This window comes from Narcine bancroftii, chromosome 13 (genome assembly GCF_036971445.1).
Source record: "Narcine bancroftii isolate sNarBan1 chromosome 13, sNarBan1.hap1, whole genome shotgun sequence".
Taxonomy (NCBI): domain Eukaryota; kingdom Metazoa; phylum Chordata; class Chondrichthyes; order Torpediniformes; family Narcinidae; genus Narcine; species Narcine bancroftii.
In genome coordinates this window covers 29,805,032-29,828,294 of record NC_091481.1, presented here as the reverse complement: position 1 = coordinate 29,828,294, position 23,263 = coordinate 29,805,032, and the positions used below count along the sequence as shown (strand labels likewise).

General features: G+C 42.1%; 1 protein-coding gene across 2 annotated transcripts in view; it reads left to right on the top strand.

Moving 5' to 3' along the window:
• The window catches only part of LOC138748802 (solute carrier organic anion transporter family member 1C1-like), a 49,594-nt gene that overhangs the window by 6,119 nt on the left and 20,212 nt on the right, over nucleotides 1-23,263 (top strand). For both annotated transcript variants that reach the window (XM_069909572.1, XM_069909573.1), the window contains exons 3-11: nucleotides 3,600-3,741; nucleotides 3,845-3,977; nucleotides 7,174-7,289; nucleotides 7,374-7,520; nucleotides 7,612-7,710; nucleotides 13,230-13,472; nucleotides 15,057-15,221; nucleotides 18,986-19,181; nucleotides 19,938-20,103. In XM_069909572.1, the coding sequence (XP_069765673.1) occupies nucleotides 3,600-3,741; nucleotides 3,845-3,977; nucleotides 7,174-7,289; nucleotides 7,374-7,520; nucleotides 7,612-7,710; nucleotides 13,230-13,472; nucleotides 15,057-15,221; nucleotides 18,986-19,181; nucleotides 19,938-20,103 (1,407 nt within the window). The remainder of the gene's footprint in view (nucleotides 1-3,599; nucleotides 3,742-3,844; nucleotides 3,978-7,173; nucleotides 7,290-7,373; nucleotides 7,521-7,611; nucleotides 7,711-13,229; nucleotides 13,473-15,056; nucleotides 15,222-18,985; nucleotides 19,182-19,937; nucleotides 20,104-23,263) is intronic.

Below are 23,263 nucleotides of genomic sequence, written 5' to 3'. Positions count from 1 at the left end.
ATTGCCTTTCACCTCCATAGAGTGTTGTAGATGTCCTTCAGGGTAGGAAGAGAGCCCCCACTGATCTTTTCCACTGATTTCACTATCCTTTGCAGGGTCTTGCAGAACGAGGTGGTGCAGCTTCCAAACCAGGTGGTGATGCAGTTGCTCAGTATACTTTCAATCTATCCCCTGTAGAATGTAGTGAGGGTGGGGGGGGGGGGTGGTTGGAAATGAACTTTCCTCAACCTTCACAGGAAGTAGAGGCACTGCTGGGCTTTCTTGGCTATGGAGCTGGTGTCAAGGGATCAGGTGAGGCTCTCCACCAAGTGCACTCAAAGGAACCTGATGCTCCTTGATTACCTTAATGGTGGAGCTGTCAATGGTCAGTGGAGCGTGGTCCTCTGGAGCCCTCCTGAAATTGACAACCATCTCTTTTGTTTTATTAACATTCAGATACAGGTTGTTGGCTCTGCCCCAGCCCGTTAGCGACTGCACCTCATCTCTGTACGCTGACTCCTCATTCTTACTAATAAGGCCCACTACGGTCATGTCAGTGAACTTTATGATGCAGTTCAAGCTGTGTTTAGTCTCACAGTCATGTGTCAGCAGAGTGAACAGCAGTGGACTAAGCACACAGCCCTGGGGAGCCCCCGTGCTCACTGTGATGGTCTTTGAAGTGCTGATCCCAACTGCTTGAGTTCACTCTGGCAGAAATTCAAGAATTCAAATGCAGAGGAAGGGATTTAGACCCAGCAGCCTTCACTTCTTTATCAGGTGCTGAGGTACGATTGTGTGGAATGGCAAACTGAAGTCAATAAACAGCATTCAAACATACGAGTCCTCGTTTTCCAGGTGAGTGAAGACTAGTTGGAGAGCGATGGTGATGGCATCGTCCATAGAGTGGTTGGATCTGTATGCAAACTGCATACAGATGGGGAGGGGGGATAACAGGAAAAGCAGGAGCTTGATGTGCCCCATGACGAGTCTCTCAAAGCTCTTTGTGACGATGGACATGAGTGAGACAGGGCAGTAGTTATTGAGGCAGGACACAGATAACTTCTTCAACACGGAGAATGATGGCAGCTTTGAAGCACGTTGGGACCATGGCGCTTCTCAGAGATGTTAGAGGTCAGCGAGAACATCTGTTAGCTGAGCCACATGTCCACTGAGCACTCTGCCTGGAATGTTATCCAGTCCAGCGGCTTTCAGTTGGTTGACCTTGCCTAACTCTCTCTTCACGTTGGCCACTGCAAGACACAGCACTTGATCATTCGGAGGCGAGGTGGTCTTCTTTGCAACCACATTGTTTCTTGCCTCAAAGCTCTCATGGAAGATGTTCAGTGCATCTGGGAGGGAGGCAGCACAGGCAGATGGTGGAGCCTTGTGGTTGGTGATATCTTGGATGCCCTTCCACATGCATCACGTGTGCAGACCATTTGGTGATCCAGTATTAGTTTAGGTTGAGGGTAGTGCAGAGAGGTTCAAGACCCTGAATACTGTTGAATTATTGTTCTTGACCCAAGTTGTTGGACTTCAGGCTTCTGTAACTTCTGCCTGAAGGTAGTAGTGAGAAGAAGTTGTGACCAGGGTGGTGGGGGTCCTTTATGATTTTGGCTGTCTTCTGGAGGCAGCATCTCAGAGATGTCTTCAATGGATGGGAGGTCAGACTTGGACCTATTATAAGTATCAGTAATTATTAAACTGTGAGCAGGCTTGTTTTCTTTCAAAGTCTGGTCCTCATTTGAATTAATGGCTGCAATTCCTATAATTCCATAAATTTTGTGAATAATTTCTAACAGTGGGATAATTCTCCAGCTCTGCACCTACCACTTGCATTGGATCAGAGCCAACTCTGGATCGTCACCCGTCTATACCCAGTTGGTGCTTCACCTGTGTTTTGGCTTCCTCTAGGCATAGAGAAGAAAAGAGAAGCTAGGTTTGTGAGTGTTAAAGTCCAGGTCTTGCTGAGATTAAATTTCCTGAGCACCTCTGGTCCACTGCCCTGCTCTGCCAAGTCATAACTGCAGTGGTCACTTTAGTAGAGTTGCACAAGGTGGGAGGTGTCACCACCAAGGTAAGCTAAGCACCTAGAAAACCAGGGGGACATCACTTCAAGATTCGGGTGAGTAGACTTAGGATAGGGATGAGGAGGTCCCGGGGGACCTCGCTCTGCTGGTCATTGACAACTCCACCATTGAGGTCGTCAAGAGTATCAAGTTCCTTGGAGTGCACTTGGCAGAGAATCTCACCCGGTCCCTTAACACCAGCTCCATAGCCAAGAAATCCCAGCAGTGCCTCTACTTCCTGTGAAGGCTGAGGCAAGTTCATCTCTCACTCACCCACCCCCCTCCCCCCGCTCCATCCTCACTACATTCTACAGAAGATGTATCGAGAGAATCCTGTGCAACTGCATCTCTACCTGGTTTGGAAACTGTATGTCTTCAGGCTGCAAGACCCTGCAGAGGATAGTGAAGTCATCAGAAAAGATCAGTGGGGGCTTTCTCTCACCCTGAAGGGCCTCAACAAGACTCTATTAAGGTGAAAGGCAATAAACATTGTGAAGGACTCCACATACCCCTCAACTAAACTGTTCTCCCTCCTACCATCTGGTAGGAGGTACTGCAGCACTCAGGCCTTTATGTCCAGATTGGGTAAGAGTTTTTATCCCCCCAGGCCATGAGGCTCCTGAATTCCCAGAACACGTGTGCATAGAGTACCTCGGCACTGGGGACTCTTACAATATACATCTTAATATTTAATATTTCATGTTTAACTTCTATCTTATTTATGTAAATATGCTCCGTCATCCTGGAGAAATGTTATCTCCAGGTGACTTGACTATAGGAGGAACTGTTTCGCCCAGAAAGCAGTGAATCTGTGAAATTCTCCACCTAAGGGAGGCTTAAGAAAATATTTGGATAAATTTTTGCCCAGGGAAAATTGGGGGTATGGGGGGAAAAGGCAGGGAGATGGAGCTGAAACCACAGTTAGGTCAGCTATTATCTCATTGAATGATAGAGCAGGCTCCATGGGTCAGAAGGTCAATTCTTCCCCTTGATCTCATTTGTTCTTGATCTCATATTATTCCATGGACTCGTTATTCGAGACCAAACAAAACCTCAATCATAGTGCATTCGCTAAGTCCAATAAGACAAATCGACCTGCGCAACACATGAGCCCAAGTTCACAACGAGAAAAATGCTGAGTAAATAGTGAAAAACGTTAGTGCACTTCCACAATTAACTCTACTGAGGAAGCCCAAGATTTTATTGGTGGGATTACATTGGACACTCGGCCAAAATACTCCGCATAAAAGAGTATGACACTGGAGCAATTTATTGAAGCTCAGTGTTAAATTCAAATTAGGGGCATTTTAAAAAAAAAATATATATATATATATATAGTAAAATTAGATGGTGTGCTGATGGGGTAGGAAGCTGATGAAAACCAATTTAATCCATGTCCACTTTCCATACTGTAACCGATGAGTGATCCTGTTTCTATTGAATTAAACAAAGCCTCATTTCCCTTTTCACTGGCCTTCAAGGTCAGTGCCAGACTCTATCACATTTTTTTCCCTGATCACGTTTGTTTACAAAACTCTTGTATTTTCAAAGCTATTTCTTGCAGCCTTTTCCATCTTGTATCTGTCAAAAACATTGTCTGGGAGCTACATGAAGAGCACCATCACACAACTGGAGAGACGGTTTGACATACCCAGCTCTCTGATTGGTATAGTCGATGGAAGCTTTGAAATTGGTAAGCATCGATGTGAGAGTCCTCAAACCAATCTAGAACCTAAACTGAACTGTTAACGAGTATTCCCCCCCCCCCCCACCCCTTTCCTCTGCTCTTTGTGAAGGGAATTTGCTGGTGATTACATTTGTGAGCTACTTTGGAGCAAAATTCCACCGACCCAAGGTAATCGCAGTTGGAAGCCTAATCATGGGTCTTGGAACTTTTTTAATTGCTTTGCCTCATTTCTTCATGGGACGGTGAGTTGTTTATTATTTGAGTTATTAGTGTGGGACTTTCTCGGGTTTTACTTTTTTTGCGAACCTTTACTAATAATTAAGCCCACAAATTTCAGATCCTTCTGACCACTGAGTGGAAGCTTTATCCTGAAGTGGGTTTAAATGTGACGAACGAAGACTGATTTTTCTTTTGTTTTCACTGGATTTGGAATTTTATCGTCAGATTTTAACACTTTGTTTTCCCAAGTATTAACAGTAAAATTTGGGTTACAACTTTCTTCCATTCTCCACAACCTTTTCAGAATATGTCCAGCTAGGCTGCAGGTGAACAAAATGTTTCCATGGTGCTCCAACTGCCTTGAGTGTCCTTCTGTTCCCCTTATCTTCACTCTGTAAAGCAATGTTTACACAGGCTATTGCTAGTTGTTGAACTCCATCCCAGAGTTACCTTTGGTCAGTTAACCAATCATGAGCAACAATGCTTATTCCTGGTAAGGTTTAATATTAAATCTTTCCCCATTGGTGCACCACATCCCAACTCAGGTAGGACAGTCCCAGGACCTTCCATACATAATTTACTACAGGGATCTTAGTGGAGTGCAGTGTGTTTTGGATTGCCTCATCTCTTTTATTTCTATTATTATCAATTACCATAATCTCATCAACTCTTATCTTAACAAAGGGCTCATGCCCAAAATGTCGGTTAGTCTTTGCTTCCTATAGATACTGTGAGACTCACTGTTTCCCCAGCACTGCGGTGTATTTGCGTGATTCATAGGTCTCTTGCAACTTCAGCAAAACTCAAGTTTAAAGAGACAAATATTTTTAAAATTTCGAACGGGAGTGGATCGACTGCAATCGCTTGATTGGTTAATGTAACCATCTGTGTGCACGACTTGTAGTAAATACAGAGATCAACCAGCTGGGCCACAGTAGATCCCATGGCATTGACCATCTTCCCAATTTCTCCAGTTGTGATACATTTGTGGCACACTTGGCATAATGGTTAGTGCAATGCCATGCAGCGATTGGGGCTTGGGTTCGAATCCCATGCTGTCTGTAAGGAGTTTGTACATTCTCCCCATCTCAGCATGTGTTTTCCTTGGGGGCTCTGGTTTCCTCCAACCATTTGAAATGCATTGGGGGTGTAGGTTAATTGGGTGTAAATTGGTGGCATGGACTCGTGGGCAGAAATGGCCTGTTACTGTGCTGTATGTCTAATTTTTTTTAAAATTTACAATAACTCCTGCAATTTCCCAGTGTGCATCATGTTGGTCCAAGATGAAGATGACCTTAAAAATCCTCACCTCCAGTGTAGTCCGGGTGGACTTTTTTGATTGTGATTACATGGGTTTCCCTGACCCCCAGATGAACCAGATTCCTCCCACAGCCCAAATGTGAACTGTTGGTCAGTTAGTTGGCCACTGTAAATTGACCACAAATATGTAAGTGAATGGCAGGAAAATCAGACTGGAGATCTTAGGCATGCAAGAAAGAAAGTTAGAGAAAAATCAGTGGAGTAAAGTGATGGATGGAATTGCTCTGACAGAAACTCAAAGGATAGAATGGCCCCCTTCTATGTTATGGGATTTTATAGCATGGAAAGAGGCTCTCCAGACCAACTTGTCTATGCTGGCCTAGCTTTTGCCCTAAACTAGTCCCATTTGCCTGCATTTGGCCCATCTCTCTCTAAACTTCTCCTATCCATGCACCTGTCCAAATGTCTTTTAACCATTACATTTGTATGTACCCCTTTCATTTCCTTTTTACACTTTGTTTTATGAACACCTCTCACTCTGTGGAGAAAGGTGCCCTTACAGGTATCTTTTAAATATTTCCCCTAGTTTTAGATTCCTCTTCCCTGGCAAAAGCCAATAACTATCTATCACTGCCCCTCATGATTTTACCTACCTCTGTACTTCTCTTAGCCCCCAACCCTCCATAAAGTCTCTGTCTATCCAGCTTCTCCTTACAACTCACACCCTCCAGTCCCAATAACAGCCTCATGAATCTTTTTGGCACCATTTCCTGTTTGACCTATTTGCTATCACTGGGTGAACAGAAGGGTGCGAAATATTCCTAGTGCATTTGTAAGATGCCTGTACTGAATGCCTGATTGATAAAGGAAAGTGTACCAAATACTTTCTTTTCCACCCTGTCTGTCTGTGACACAACTTTGATGGCACTATATGCTTATTTCCAAGGCTTCTCTGTTCCATAACTCTCTCCAGAGCCCTGCCATTCACTGTGCAAGTCCTGCCCTGGTTTAACCTATCAAAGAGCAACACCTATGCACATTAAATTCCATCTGCCTTTCCTTGGTCCTCTTTCCCAGTTGATCTAAATCAGTGGTTCTCAACTTTTTTCTTTCCACTCACATACCACTAAGTATTCCCTACTTCATCTGTGGTCTGTGATTCGTAAAGAATTGCTTAAGGTGTGAGGTGGATGGAAATAAAAAGTTTGTATACCACTTTTTTAAATTGTACCTCATTGACTCGCTATGTGCACGGTTTCATAACTCCAAAGGAAATGGGCTAATGACAATTTTTCTCCAGCAAAATATTTCAGTAACAATTGAGTCTAGAGCAGTGATTCTCAAACTTCCCCTCCCACTTACATACCACTTTAAGCAATTCCTTACTAATCACCGATCACTGATGGCATAGGGATTACTTAAACTGGTATGTGAGTGGAAAGAAAAATGTTGAAAACCACTGATCTAGATCTTTTTGTAATCTCCAGTAATCTTCACTGTCCTTTAGACCACAAAATGTGGTGGTCCTCTGCAAACATACTAGCCATTGCTAACTACATTGTCATCAGTGAATCCAGCACCAATCGCTGTGGCACACCACTGGTTAGCATGCCTCCAATTTGAGTATCAACTCTCCACTGCCACTCTCAGACTTCTTCCACCAATTCTGAATCCAAACGGCCTATTCACCCCAGATCCTATGCAATCTGACCTTCTGGATACTACTACCATGCGCGAACTTGTCAAAGGCCATGTAGGCAATGTCTACTTCTGTGTCCTCATCAATCCTTTTCATAATCTTTATTTTTTTAAAAATCCATTGAATTTGAGACATAAATATGATGATGACAAGAATTTTTTAAATCAGAAAATGTACGTACACCCTTCAGGCATAGATTTCTGCTTGTATGTGTAATTTCTTGAACTTTGTGATAAGCTGTTGACATTTGTTATCTTCAGCTACAACTATGAAACAGCACTTAGATTTTCAAGCAATTCAACCACCATGACCTCCCAGTGCTCAAATGATTCCAGTAGTACAGGATCTGAGGTCACTTCAGATGTGCTTCTTCCTGGTAAGTGCCACAAGACTGGTGAATGTGCCTTGACCTAAATTAGACACATGGGATACTTACGACATCTTGAAATATTTTGCTTAGGTTGTGAGAAAGCGGGAGGTTCCCCATTGTGGCTGTATATATTCTTCGGTAATCTTCTGCGAGGAATTGGCGAAGCACCAACTGGACCCTTGGGGGTATCTTACCTCGATGATCACGCAACAGAGGAAAATGCGTCCTTTTACATTGGTGACTTTATTTGTCATTTTGAACTGATATTTATTTTGATTTAGCCACATTATCATGGCTAGATCTTGAGAAACCTTTCCTTGTGTTTTAGGAATTTTGCATACAATAGCCCTCATCGGTCCATTGTTTGGATATTTACTTGGATCATACTGTGCCAAGCTGTTTGTTGACTTTGGATTTGTTGATTTGGGTAAGGAAAGGTTTTCCTTCAATTATTGTGGTCAGTTGATGTTTGAAAGATGTCCCTGAATATTAACATAAAAAATCAAGTGAATTTTTGCACCCTGTAATTGTAGACCTGCCCACATCCAATAATGAGTGTTGAGCAGCTTTAAAAAGAGTGAATGGACAGAACCAATCAAAGGTTATAACTTCGTTGCTTGTTGTTTGTCATTGTGACTGTCCTTCAGCTGAGATACAGTGGCATCGTGGCTCATTTGTCATCACTGTGAGAAAATGAAGACACAGAACAGCAAGGCATGGCTCAGTGCAGCAACCCTGGCTATTGGTGGTCTTGCACCAGACCAACCGAGCCCTTCCAGGTGTTTCAGAACAGCTGCAAGAAATATCTTGGGATGTTTCTTTCTGGCTACGAATAAAGATTCAAGATATCACTCTATCTTTTAAAAATAAAGATCATGAAGGGTGATTCTGTGAGGAGGTCCTGTGATACTAAATGCCCTTAGTATTTAGAAAGAACTACTATATTCCTTCTGAATAGTAGTATAGTGATTCGCGCAATGCTATTACGGCACTGGTGACGCACATTTGAATCCACTGCTGGCACAAGGAGTTTGTACCTTCACTGTGTGGTTTTCTTCTGGGTTTCATCTCACTTTCCAAAGACGTACAGGGTTAGTAGGTGAATTGGTCACATGGGTGCATTGGGCACTGCAGGCTCATGGGGCAGAAGTTATCGTGCTGTATCTCGATGGAAAAAGAAAGATAATGCAACAGACAAGATATGTGGTTCATGGCTCTGAACAATTAATAACTAGTGTAGAGTGGTGAATCATTAAAGATTACTCCACACTCTCAACTCAGCAGAGGGATTCTTCATTAATAACTTCTGCCCACTCACTTAAACATAATTAAGAAGCGTTTGAATATTTTGGGTTCCACATGGCCACACAACTTGATAGAGAAGGCACAACTTTCCAGGTGACAAAGCCCACTTGCCTTGTAAGAAACGATCAGTGAATCTTGTTTCCTTTCCGATGCAAGCAGAAGAGAGTTGTCGATGCCTTTTTGAATGATTATGGAATTGGGATCCTTGGATCAGCTGTGAATACTTTCCAGGCAGGATTTTGCTGGGAGTCACCATCTTGGAGGATGTTTCCTGGACCCAATGTACTGATTGGGCCAGGCTGTCTCACGGCCTGGTATGAGGGCACCAGCCAGTGACCCGGGTACGAATCCAGTGCTGTTGGTAAGGAGTCTGAATGTTCTCCCTGTATCTCTGTGGGTTTCCTACAGGTGCTCCAGTTTCCTCCCACCTTTCAAAATATATGGGGATTGTATATTAATCGTGGTATTCGAGCAGCACAGGTTCATGGGCTGGAAGGCCCTGTACTGTCTATGTCTAAATTAATTAAAATTAAATACCTCAGCCCCGCAAAAGGTAAAGGACCCAGCCCATCATAGGCATTGAGAAAATCTGTATGGAATCCTGCTGTCGCAAAGCAGCAGCAATCATCAAGGATCCACACCATCCAGGACATGCCCTGTTCTTGCTTCTGCTATCAGGAAAAAGGTGCAAGCTCGACAAGATTTGAGCTTCCAGGTTCAGGAATAGCTGCTACCCCTCAACCATCAGATTCCAGAACAACTGACTCATTCATTTAAAGATTCCTGCTTTGCTTATTTATTTTCTGTATTTGCACAGTCAGCTTGTTTACATTTTTCTTTCTTGAGTACAGTTTAGTTACTGCTAACTAGAAATTCTGCCTGGCCCACAGGGAAATGCAGAAGAATCTCAGGGTTGTATGTGATGTTATGTATGTGCTCTGACAATAAATTTGAACTTTGAAACCCAGGAGAGAAAGAATGGCAGGCAGAAGCTTGCCAGTCCCAATACAAGCAAAATGAAAGAGGACATTATCAGTGGATTTTTGTTCTTAAAATATTTTTATTAACAAAAACCCTTGACACAAGATAAACTAATAACATGATCAAATCATATCATATCACCTATCAACTCTAAATAGAATCATAACCATAATTATTACATAAGGGCATCATTTCATTTAGGACATCAAATTCTATAATTATAATAACTAAACAATTAAATCATAACTTGTACTATGTCCAAAAATAATATTGGATACAAAAATTACACAAATAATACATGTAAAATTCCCTTATACAAGATATTTTCTACTTCTCTGATGTGATCGTGTTGTTCTGTGATATGATTTTATTCTTCTAGGAATTGCAGATTAGTGGCAAATTAATGCAGTGGTTTTCAACCTTTCCACTCCCATTGCACTTTAAGTATATTCCCTGTGCCATAGGTGCTCTGTGATTAGTAATGGATTGCTTAAGGTGGTATGTGGTTGGAAAGAAAAAGGTTGGAAACCACTGTTTTAATCAAACCTCATGGACTTGTTATGTGCACGGTTTCCTAACTCCAAAGGAAATGGGCCCAATGACAATTTTTCTCCAGCAAAATATTTCAGTAATAATTGGGTCTAGAGCAGGCATTCTCAACCTTCCCTTCCCACTCACATAAAGCATAATTGAATGTAATTTTTAAAAAAAATTGGAGATGCCACCCGGTAACGGGCCCTTCCAGCCCAAAAGCACCAATTAATTTATGAATCCCAGGAATTTTTTTTTAAGGGTGAGAGGAAATCTGGGAACCCAGAGGAAATCCACACAGATTCTGGGACAACATACAAACTCCTTACAAACAGTGCTGGATTCAAACTCTAGTTACTTGTGCGACAATAGTGTTGTGTCAACTGATACTCTAACCTTGTCACCCAGTTTACTATTTGAGATCAGCAGTTGGACAGTTCCATTAGCTCAACTATTTGAGAACTATAGAACATTGCTTTGAAAAATCTGACACTAGTCAGATTAACAGGGTTTAGTTGCCCAGTGGACAAATTTAAAAACAATCTTAAGTTTTGCGAGCAGAACACAGTTAGCACGTGCCTTACAGTGCCAACAACCTGAGTTTGAATTCTTTTCTGGGTGTAAGGAGTGTGTACGCTCTCCCTGTGTATTTCCTCTGTGCTATAGATGACATTTTACTTATTCTAATATATCCTAATTTCAAAGTATCCTCTTCCAAAAGCTTAAGCTACAATATTTTGAATTTCAATCTCTTTAATCCAATAAAGCAAACTCTGACTGTTAATTGTAGTTTTAATTCATTGATAAAATGGATAAACATTTTGTGTAGCTTCATATTAAGACTTTTATAATGATAACTAACAAAACATTTACTGTATAAAAAGATACAAAACCCATCTAAAGGAGCTCAAACTTTAAAAAGATACATAACTATTTAGAGACAAAAATGCCATTCAAAGAAATATTCCTCGTGTTCACATTTCCTTTATTTGTAGACTAATGACCAAGTCATTAGTCTGTGTGGATATTGCATCATATGGTAACACTAGAATGGTCTCTTAGAGATCAGGACAAAATTAACTAAGCTTTTTAAAAAAAGCCTTTACATGTGCGTTGTAGTTGACTCCCATATTCCAAAGACCTCTGGAGTTTCTTGGGTCACATGGGCATAATTGGATGGTGTGGGCTTGTGGACTGGAAGGGGCATGTTATAATCTCTGAATTAAATTAAACTTAAATACTTAGCAAGAGTGTGTTTTGCCATCTGCATGTCATTCTAAGCAGAAGCAATGGGGGGAGGAGAGACGTGTGAATATCCAATCCTATCTAAACAAAGTTCAAATTCGAATGTGTTGTCAGAGAACATTATCACAATCAACCTTGAGATTCGTTTTCCTGTGGCCCAGGCAGAATTTCTACTTGTCGGTAACTATAAGCTGTACTTGAGAGAAAAAAATATATACAAAAGAGACAAATGTAAATACAAAAAAATGTAAACAAACTCTGAAATACAGAAAAAAATAAATACTCAATAAATAAAGTGCAAAGTAAGAGTCTTTAAATGAGTCCCTGAGTGTTGTTTAGGTGTTTGAGGGATGGCATCTGCTCCTGAACTTGCTGGTACAAGTCATGTGGCACCTATTCCTCATTCCTGATAGTACCAGTGAGGACAGAGCATGTCTACATGGCGTGGATCCTCGATAATTGCTGATACTCTCCAACGGCAGTGTCCCATGTTGAATCATTTGACGGTGGACAAAGTTTTGCCTGTGATGCACTCGACTGTGTCCATTACTCTTCGCAGGGCTTTCCATTCAGAGGTATTCATGCCCAATAATCAAGCCATGAGGCAACTAGTCGGCACACTTTCCACTACACATCTGTAGAAGTTTTCCAAGTTTTCCAAAGTTGCATCAAACTTCCACAAACTCCTCAGGAAGGAAAGGCACTGATGTGCTTTCTTCACAATGACATTAGTATGCTGAGTCCAGGAAAGATCCTCTGAGATGGTGACTTCCAGGAATTTAAAATAGCTCACTTTCTCCCCCTCTAATTCCTCCAGTGATCGCTGGATCATACACCTCTGGTTTTCCCTTCCTAACAGTCTACAATGAGATCCTTGGTTTTGTTGGCATTGAGTGAGGGATTATTGTTAGTACACCATTCAGCCAAATTTTCAATTTGCCTCCTGTATGCTGAATTACTGCCCCTTTGCATATGTCATCTACTGTTTTATTGTTAGCAAAAATGTAAATTGTTTTATTGGCATACCAAGTCACACAGACATAGATAAAGCAAGTAGCGCAAGGGGCTGTATGCAGCCTTGATTGGGGTTTGGAGGTGAGGAAATCCATGATTCAATTACACAGTGGGGTATTGAGGCCCAGGTCTTGGAGTTTGGTGATTAGTTTTGAGGGGATAATGGTGTTGAATGCTGAAATGTAGTCAATAAAGAGCATCCCTATATACCCCGATTTACAATGTTCCGACTTTTGATATCTCAAATTTGCGATTTGCTTGGATTCTTTCAGATACCTCTTTCCCCTTTCAGAATCTCTCGGTCTCCATTTTTGTCATTTTGGTGGATGATTCCTAAATGAATATCCCTTAAGCTTTTCTGAACAAGGCACAGGGAACATCTAGAGCAGGGTGGCCAAATCACAGCTTACGATGGTCGACCTCCCGGCCAGAATGGGGATGTCGGGCTCCTGGTAGGAGCAGGGTATTGAATCCAGAGTGAGAGGAGGGAAAAAAAGGGTTCTCCGGTCATAAACTAGCGTTAAAATGCATTATGCTATTCGCAAGATAACTTCCATACAAAATTTCTGATTAATAGACATCAATTTATATGATGCTTAATGTCAGAACATGTATTCAGATGCTTCACAGAGCAGCAGGAATGAGGAAGATGGTATTGTTTCGACCTGAGATAATTTTGTCTTGTGATGGGAGTTTGGGAACAGAGCCCATTGTAAGTCGGGTCTACCTGTATTCTCTTTACAATTCGAGTTACAAAGTGAGGATCCAAATACATATCCTTCTAACCCTTGAACCTTTTATTCAATTTATGCACAGATTAAATAGCATCATATTACTTTGAATGTTTTGGGTCATCTGTTTGTTTTACAGAGAAAGTCACAATTACATCAAAGGATGCAAGATGGGTTGGTGCTTGGTGGCTTGGATTTTTAATCGCTGGAATAATTTCCATCCTTTGTTCCATCCCATTTTGGTTCTTTCCAAAGTCTCTCACCAAAGAGCTGAGAAAGAAGGAATCAAACCAGTCCTGCGAAAAGAAGGAATTCATCAAACCGGGTCAGAGTGTACTTGCAGGAAACAAATGTAACCCGACCACTTCTACAGCAAGCAAGGGCAAGTCCAAGCATTTTATCCCATTTCATCCCAAGGTGCAAGAAATCTCTTCGTGGCACAGAGGATCATTGCTTAATTTTTCCAGTGGAAAAAATTATCTGATTTGTTTGTGATCATGGGACATCAACTAACTTCCTTCAGCCAAGTATTTGTGATGTGCGGTCACTGTTGTTAACAGAGCAATGTAGCTTTCACCATAAGTTGGACTGCAAACTGCTGTCAGAGAAGCCATCGAGTCATCTCTCGGTGTGGATTGAGAGAGCCCTGTTAACCAAGGCGACCAGAGTATCCGTTGTATTCTTCATGTAGAGCTCTGCAAACTTGTGGCCACGAGAGTTCAGTGTTATTTATGCCAAGGTGATAGTAGGGTTGGTGCCAGGAGAAATTATGCATTGATTCTACCTAGCTTGGGTCAGAGTTCATCTGGTGAACTCTGGGTTCTATGGCTTGGGAAAGACTTGTCAGAATGACAACAGAAGTTAAAGACAATGGCCGAGCATGTATCCTGAGTTTAGAAGATTAAGATCATTCCACTCAGGTATTTATAATGACAAGGGAATTGATATCTGCCCTATTCAAGCAAAACGTTCAGAAGTAAAATCAGTAAGAGTTAATTTTAGATTTTTTTTTGCTTATAAAGTACATACCATTTGGGAATAAGTTCCTCGTGCAGACTGCAGCATGTAATAAAATCATAGCCAATGTGATGTTCCATATTCCTACTGGCCCTCAGTTCTCTATCACCTACTTGCCCATCAATAAATGGAAATGCCCCTCTTATCTCTGCCTTAAATAGGTGTGCCCTTACTTTAAACATTCAATGTTGTCCCACAAGAGGAACCATCCCTTCCACATCTACCCAATCAGGTTTAGGATGCAAATTCAATCCATTTTAAGGTGAGATTCTAACACCCGAAAGCAAAAATGTTGCTTAATTATGTCGTTTTAAGAAAGTAAAATTCACATTGATTTCTGCTTGAACGAAAGAGCATTCAATTTGAAGCAGAAATGGGCCATTTAGCCTCTTGTGTCTCTTCTGCCCTTCATTAAGATCCTGGCTGATCCTTCACTTCCAGTAACCCCATACTCCATGATTCCATTCATATCTAAAAGGTTATTGATCTGCCTTGCATATTTTCAGTGACTGAACCTCCATGCTCCAGGTGGAGAGACAATTCCAAAGATTAACTGCACTTGGATGAAGAGATTTCTCTATCCCGAGTGGCTAACCCATTTATTTTGTGATCCCTGCTCAAAGACAGCCCAGTCAGGAGAGCTATATCAGCTCTGCATCAACCCTTTCAATCTACTTAAGAATTTTGTACATCTCAGTTTGATTACGTCTCCTTTTTCTAAACTCTGGGAATTGCAAACCTGGTGCCACCCAATAATATTGTCCATTCTTGAACATGGTGTGTGGCCACAAGATAATCTCCTTTCACTGTCTGAACTGGAAAATCTGTCAAGTATGGAAATGGACCTGGGCAAAGAAATTTGAAACATTATTTGCTGAAATGCATGGAATTATGTTTAATTTTGAGTCCCATTTTAATAACCTTTGCATTTCTTTGTTTGCTATTCCAGGTTTTTTTCCATCGGTGAAATTACTGTTTACTAACAAAATCTATGTCTTGTATTTGTTGTCGATGGTCATCCAAATCAATTCTTTAATTGGCATGCTGACCTTCAAACCCAAGTTCATTGAGCAACAGTATGGACAGTCTGCATCAAAGTCCAACTTCATAATCGGTTTGTCCTTTTATTTACTATAGTTTGTAAACAAGTTATTTTCCTTTTCCATACGACTCTGGTATATCAGTAGCAACTATTCGGGAATACTGATAGTCTGGCACCTGGCTCAATAAGCAGGCATTGCCTCTCATGCCCCCAGTTCCTGCATTCCCTTTGGTTCTGTTGTCTGCTCTCACCTGACAGGGTTCTCTAACATTTCCATTTAAAAACTGATTAAAAATGGTTTGCAGCATTAATAAAATAGCATCCAATAGTCTGGAACATCTGTGAGTTGAGCACTACCAAAGTCTGATTAACTGAGTTTGTGCCAGTGGAGGTCTCAAACTTTTTATTTTTCTCTCCGAGACAGCTGTCGGAAACCATTTTCACGGAAACAGTGTGTTGCTTTATTCAGTTTTCGTGTGAGAGTTGCAGGGGGTTGATGTTTAATTTTCTTCTTTGTTAAAAAAAATGAAAGGTTTCTGTTGTGAGAACAACTCCATGGCGCAAAATCCTTAGTGCTTCTATATGTGAGGGTATTAGCTTTGTTTTGACTGTTACGCTTTTCACATGCTCACCTCCTTAAAGTTGATACAGGCTACTCCATTTTGGGAAGAGTGACCAAAGAAGAAAGGAGATCAATTTGAAATGAATGCCAAGGGGATATGCCCTTGAACAATGCAGTACAGCTGAATGCCTGGATGTAGCCGTTGGGAAGAGCGAGATAAATTAAAATTTTTGAATTTTAAATTTATTTTTTAATTACAACACTGTAACAAGCAATTCAGCCCTATGAGTCCACTTTCACATCCCGTTAACCTACATCTCCGGAACGTTTTAAAGGGTGGGAGGAAACTGGAGCCTCTGGAGAAAACCCATGCGGACACAGGAAGAACATACAAATTCCTTACAGACAGCACGGGATTTGAACCCAGGCCTGGTCCCGATCACTGGTGCTGTAAAGCCGTTGCACTAACCACTATGCCAACCATTCTGCCTTCTTGGTATTGTGGTGTTTCCCTGCATGTACTCAGACTGCAGCAAATCGGTTTTAACTCTACATGGAAAGAGAGAATTTCAAATCTTTTGATAAGATGCGATTTTGGGCGACGTTTCACTGTGATTAACACAAATGTACCCTTGGGTTCTTTGCCTTGCTCACCATAGATGGCTGTGGCCTCCCCTCTCTCAGCCCATCTTGTATTCCTTCTCGTAACTCTTCTGCACTGATCAAAAAATAACTAGATATTCTTCAGCCTCTGTTTCATCTGGACGATTCCATCCTTTCTGTTCCTTTTTCCATTTATGTTAAGTACCTGGTGCTGATCATTAAGTGAATGTAACTTAAATCCAGAGATCTCCAGAACCAATAATGATCAAGTTTAATGTCATCTGATTGCACATATAGAGCTCGATGAAATATGCTCTCTCCAGAGCATGGTGCACGCAGAAAACACACAGTACGTAATGATCACATGAATAATCTAAGTAAATGTATATAAATATTTACGATAATTTTCACAAATACAGGATACTGCTCATCAGTCTTGTAGATTGTGGGAAGAAGCTATTCCCCAGCCTGGCAGTCCTGATTTTTGACGTTCTTGATGGTAGTGGGTTGAAGATACTGTGCACTGGATGAAAAGGTTCTACTATAATTCCTTGAGCCCTATTTAGACAATGTTACGTATGAGGTCATCCTTTGCATTTGTATCTAAGCTGAAGGAGAGGAACTACTCTCGTAGCACATGGACCACAACTCTACCAACAACAAGGCTTTCACTCCTCTTCCCTGTCCCCACCTCTCAAAAAAACAAGAGACAAAAAAAACGAAAGTGCCAAACACAGGTACCCATTGTATCTCATAAAATAACCTGAGGAGTTGTGGCAAAAAAAAAGCAAATTCATTTAACCATTCTGGCACTTGCGGGCAAAGAAAAAATATTAAAGCAATCCAATTAAACTAGAAAGTCTACATATGCTGCAATATTAGGGTAATACTCAGAAGTGCTGGAGAAACTCGATGGTTCACACATCATCTATAGGAATTAAAAAGTAACCAATGTTTCAGATTTTGCCAAGGTATGAGCGACACGGTTGGTGTAGTGGTTAGTGCAACACCTTTATGGCGCCAGCAATTGGGACCAGGGTTCAAATCTACTATAAGGAGTTTGTACATTCTCCCTGTGTCTGCATGAGTTTTCCCCAGGAGTTTTGGTAACCTCCCACTGATCGAAATGTACTGGGTATGTAGGTCAATTGGGTGGCATGGACTCGTGGGCCAAAATGGCCTGTTACTGTGCTGTAAGTTGAATTTTTTTAAATGAGCTAAAATCAAACAGAATAAAAAGGTGGCGGGGGGGGGGGGGGGGGGGAAGAGTAGGAAGGAAGTGGTAGGGGAAGGAAAACGTCAGATGTCACAGGAGGAATTGGGTGAAGAAGAGAAAAAGCTGAGGTGATGGGGAGGAGGAGCTCTCTGAATGGCGAGGGAAGAGGGCAGGAATCTGGAGGAAAGGAGGGATAGGGGAAGAGGAAGGAGGGTTAAATGGAAACTGGAGAAGTAGATGTTAATTCTGTCTAGTTGGAAATGCTGACGGAATATTGGGTGGTGTTCCTCCAATTTGTGGGTAGCCTCAGTTTGGCAGTGCACGAGGCCATGGATAGATGTGGAAGTGTTGGAATGGTGTATGGAATTAAAAGGGGTGGCCACTGGTTGTTACATAGTGAAGGTGCTCAATGAAACAATCTACCAGACTGCATCCAGTCTCTCCAATGTAGAGATGAGTTACACAACAGACAGAAAACCTCCCTTCCTTGGGTTCAATCTGATCTCTCTTTATACCACCACTGTCAACTTCTCAGATTCCAGCTCTGGCAGCCAATGTCTTCTCCCCACCCTTTACGACTCATCGTCCTCCACCTGACACCTTGGGTTTTCTTGCCACTCTTTTCCGTTGGTATCTGCCTCTGTCCATCACGTTTCAGCTCTGCCTGGTTCACCAATGCCATGCAGGCCCCTATCCTGCTCATCTCACCTTGTCCCTTTTGCACTGGCTTCTCTCTCTGTGTTTCCAGCCTTGATTAAGGGCTCCAGCCCAAAATGTCAAACATTTACACCCCACCCCTGACTGCACCTCACTGATGCTGCTCAACGCACTGAATTCTTCAGCAGATTGTGTTTAGCTTCATATTGCAGTGTCTGCAGTCTCAGTTTGGTACCAGTCTTGGGCACTAGATGACAGTGTGCAGTAACGTAAATGTGGAAGGTGGTGGTGCTTTTGTCGGATCGGATCTGGGGCTGTTGCCAGGAAAAGTCGAGCAGAAAACATACAGGCAAAAAAAAATTGGAAGAGTGGTGTATTAAACTAGCAAGAAGTCTGAGGGTGACACATGGAAGAGATACTAATGTCTGCATCATTCAAGGGAATAGGTTTTAAATTTACCTTTGTGAATACCTACCTCTCTGAATGGAGAGGGAGGGGTGGGGTTGCCTCACTACAGAAAGGACAATAGTTCCTGCCTTAAACCCCCCTCTCTAGTTGCTTGTTCAATACACCCACCATCCTCTGTGTGGATCAAGAACCCCACAGGTTCCTGTTAAATCTCTTCACTTCTACCCCCCCCCCACTCTCCTCCAAATCTCACCACAAACCCCCCCCCTTAAACCTATGTCCTCTAATCCCTGATTTCTCCTGCTCTGGGCAAAAGACTTGTGTTCATCCAATCCATTCCCCTCATGATTTTGTATGCAGTACTCTAAGACATTAACCTTATTCTTTCAGGGGTCATGAACATCCCAGCAGTGTGTCTTGGTATTTTCTTTGGTGGTTTGGTGATGAAAAAGTTCAAGCTGAATATAGTCCAAGCTGCAAAGTTGTCCATTGGGTGTACCACCTTGGGTTGGTTAATATCACTTCCCTATTTTGGACTGGGCTGTGACAATTCTCATGTGGCTGGTTTAACTGTTTCCTATGAAGGGTGAGTCATAGTTTTTACTGGATTAATTTGTTGCTTGATAACCTTGGTGTGGGTTGATGCAGATATTTGGAATCCTTGCACTGCGAGTCGAGCTGATTCACGTTAGGTTAAACAAGAAGGTCTGCAGATGCTCGGTTTGAGTCGAAATACAAATGTGCTTGAGAAACTCAGCAGGTCATGCAGTACCCATAAGAAGTAAAGGATGACCAACGTACCTGATGAAGGGCAGAGGCCCGAATCATTGGTTACCCTTTATTTCCTATGGATGCTGTGTGACCTGCTAAGTTTCTCCAACATGTTGGCATAAGACTAATTAACACTGCACACCTCCTTCTATAGGCTAACCAGCAGCAAGCTTTACAAGTTTACAACCAAAAGGGTTGAAGAAACTATTCTCTTATGCATACCTGTTCTCATTGGGACATCATTTGCTGATCATAAATGAGACAGACTGTGCCTCTGGGGTGATCAAGGCAGTTGCTTTTAAGAACCATTCAGATTGCTGGTAAAGTATTAAAGAATACTGACCACTAAGATTTAACAAACCTCAAGAATGACACTACCAAGATTTTTCAAGAGGAGTCAACAAATTGAAAAAGAGAACTGGATAACTAATCTTTTTTTTAAATTTGGTTGCTATGGGCAAAGAAGCCCAAGTGAGACTCCCAAAGTGCTCTTTCAAAGGGTCGAGATAGACACAATGGACCAAGAAACCTCTTCCTATTTGATTCAATGAACCCTTGCATTGTTTCCTAGTATCTCCCAGATTTCTTTTGAGGGAAGTGGTCTATACCATGACTGTAACATTGGATGCTCTTGTCCACGGACGCAATGGGAGCCCATTTGTGCTAATAATGGAATTACATATGTTTCGCCCTGTCTCGCTGGGTGCATGATGTCTTCTGGAACAGGGAAAGACACAGTAAGTGCCTTTTATTTTCTTGTGACTAACAAACTCATCTTCAGAACTACAGAGCAGTTCCAAAGTGGGCTATTAGATTAAAATAAATATATAATATTCACATGGATAACTTGTTCTGATTGTGTCTTGCCTCATGTTCATCCAACTTTAATCTTTCATCCAAAAGTCCTTTTTCATCCTGAGAGAGAATTCTACATCCTGACCTTTTCATTCTTTGTTCTTACCTCTCAATCTTGACCTCTTGGTTCATTCTAAAGCCATCTGCCTCAGATTCTCTGATCTGTACTTGCACAAATTTTCTTTCGGCCAATTCTAAGATATCATCCCATAATTTGTATTGGTATTACTGACAAAGTCCAAGGTAGTGGTTCTAATGAATCTATCCTTGTAAATATGAATCACTTGAAAGAACAAAAGTGACCAAGCTGAACTTTATTTTGAATGAATCTGCGGAACACTAATCCAAACTCGAGGGATGGGCAGACTGATGGCTGTTCATGGAAATTTGATTGTTGTTATCAGTAAGTGAACCAGAGGATGTGGGGGTGGGGGTAGGGTAGAGGATGGAGCAGTTCTTTCTGCTGTGATCGATCAGGTGTGATTTGTTGAAAGATAGAAACAACTTAGAAGGTTTAATGGCCTATCTATTCCTATGTGAGAGCATTTCACTGCTAGTAATAATGAGAGGTGTCATCTGCTGGTTGCAGTCTGCTCAGTACATTCTTTGACAATGGGTTTGCATGTGCTGAGGTATATGTTATCAATGAGCATTCCTACAGGCATTGACCGTGTGACAAAAAAAATGGGTTCCTCCTCCAAAATCTCTAGCTTTGAACAAATTCCATTAGCACCCTCATTTTCTATCCACTACGCACTTGCAAGCACCTAAAATCAGGGTGACTTGAATGTGAGTTTTCTTTTACAGATGGAGGTTTCGCAAGGTTATTTTGTTTTGCCTGTTAAACATTCTCTTGTGCGTCTTTCACTACATAGTTAAAATTCAGAAATTTTCAGTAATTAATTTTAATGTAATTATTGATGTGTCTTGAATAGAGTTCATGTTTTGATACATCTACATTTTACTGAATTAAAAATGTCCAAATGAGTTGGAAATGTGACAAAGTTTATTGATCTGTTCTTTTGATGCACAATTAACTCTTTGAAGTGTACCCTTGATTCTTTGATGCCGCTGTTAGCTGTGATTGAGTTAAAGTGCCAGTTGGCCAACATTAGTAAGAACAAAAACGTATCAATCCCAATCCCAGACCACAGACCGAGTTTTGCAATAACAATAGCTGTGGGTGATCAAACACTACCCAGGTAAGCATCAAAATATTTTAATTGTTAATCATTCAAAAGAAGAAATCCTCACAGTCTCTTCAATCTTTTTCCCATGTTACTCTCGATCTCTTCCAGTCCAGTGCGAGAGAGATCTTTAAGAAGTCACCTACTGATGGAGACCGCACATGGGAAGCAGAATAAAGGTTGAACCCTATGTGGAATTTCATTTTCCACCCTGAAATGCCACGCTGCAATGTACGCATTAATAATTTGTTGGAAAATAAGGCATTGATAACCATATCTTTTGCCTTCCATCCATCCATCTGTAAAATTCAAAATTCCTTTATGATACACAAGACTTGTTCACTTTTGCCATAAACGCACACAGAGGCACCACTAGCCTGGCACCCGCATCAGTAAGAGAAAGAAAACCAAAAGGGATGCTCTTCAGAGTCACTAAGTACCTGTGGGATTGGCTCTTGCACTCCTATAACTCCAACGTATAAGAATTATCAGTGCAATCTGGAAGCTGCCCGATGCCCTTTCGAGCCTTGCTTGCTCTCAGCACCCCGATGAAATGGGATCCCGAAACCTGGCTCCCATGAGCCTGACTCCAGCAGCCTATGGTCTGGTACGAGAACTTCAGATGCCAAGCCTTTACTGGTCCACTGCTGTGGTCCCTTCCATGCGGGGCCCTCTCCCAGGCTTCTCTTTCTCATCTCAGGGGTGGGGTGTTCACCCACTTTGTTGCCCTGTGTCAGATCGCTGCTCTCCTAGAGATCACACCTCCAAGATCTGGGCTTCTGATCAATTTCATACATCTCCATGGGTTCACCGATGCTTTTTTAAAAATAAAAAATATCCTACGTCCCTTCCCATATGGTAGTCGATCCCAGGTAACAGTTGACTCCCACTTTTTTGAGGCCAAAAATCACTTTTTACATATGACCTATGAAAAAGTCAACCAAATGATTTTTGCCCCCCCCCCCCGTGGCCCACTCATCTGGGCTCACGATGTCCCGACTGCAAACCCTCTCCTTGCCCCTTCACCTATCCAAGCTCCCGACACCCCGAGCGTGGATCTTCGCCACGGCTGCCCGCCTACCAGAGCTCCCGACACCCCAACCACAGACCCTCGCCCTGGATCCCTACCCACCAGAGCTCCCGACGCCCTGCCGCAGACTTTTTCCCTAGGCCACAGCCGCCCGTCCATCTGAGCTGCCAGCGCCCAGAATGTGGGCTTGCCACCTGGTCCCGGCCATCCGAGCTCATGAAGCTTTGAATGATGCAGGTCAAAAATATGGCATGTGTAAAAGTCGACCTGACCCCCAAAATTTGACCCAAAAAACTGGTTTAAAAAAAAACCTCTACTATTACATGAGTATACATGGTATTATCGACCTTTCTGGCCTGAGCCTTCCAGGTATGGAAAAAGCAGGCAGCACTTGAATGGAAGAAATGGCAGGGGGAAGAGTATAGACCAAAAGACAAAAGGTGATAATTGGATATAAGGAGGCCAGGAAAAAGGAAAGGTGAAACTTGATTGGGGGGTGGGGGGATTGGTTGGCTCTGTGAATGCAGGGCTGAGGTCAAGGAGATGGAGGGAAAAAGGAAGAGAGCGAGAGAGAGGGCTCCAGGAAAGGAGATGTGGAGGGTGGTGGTGGTGTTGGCTAAATGAAAGTCGATGATAATAGATGGCAGAGGAGAATATGTTGGTGCAGAGGCTGGTGGGGTGGGAGCAGAGGATAAGGGGAATCCTGTACTGGTTACGTGTGGTGGCGAGAGCAGATGTGTGGATAATGGAGGATATGCGAGTGAGGGCTGAGATGATGGTGATAGAAGGGAAACCACATTGTTTGAAGTATCTGATGATCTGGAA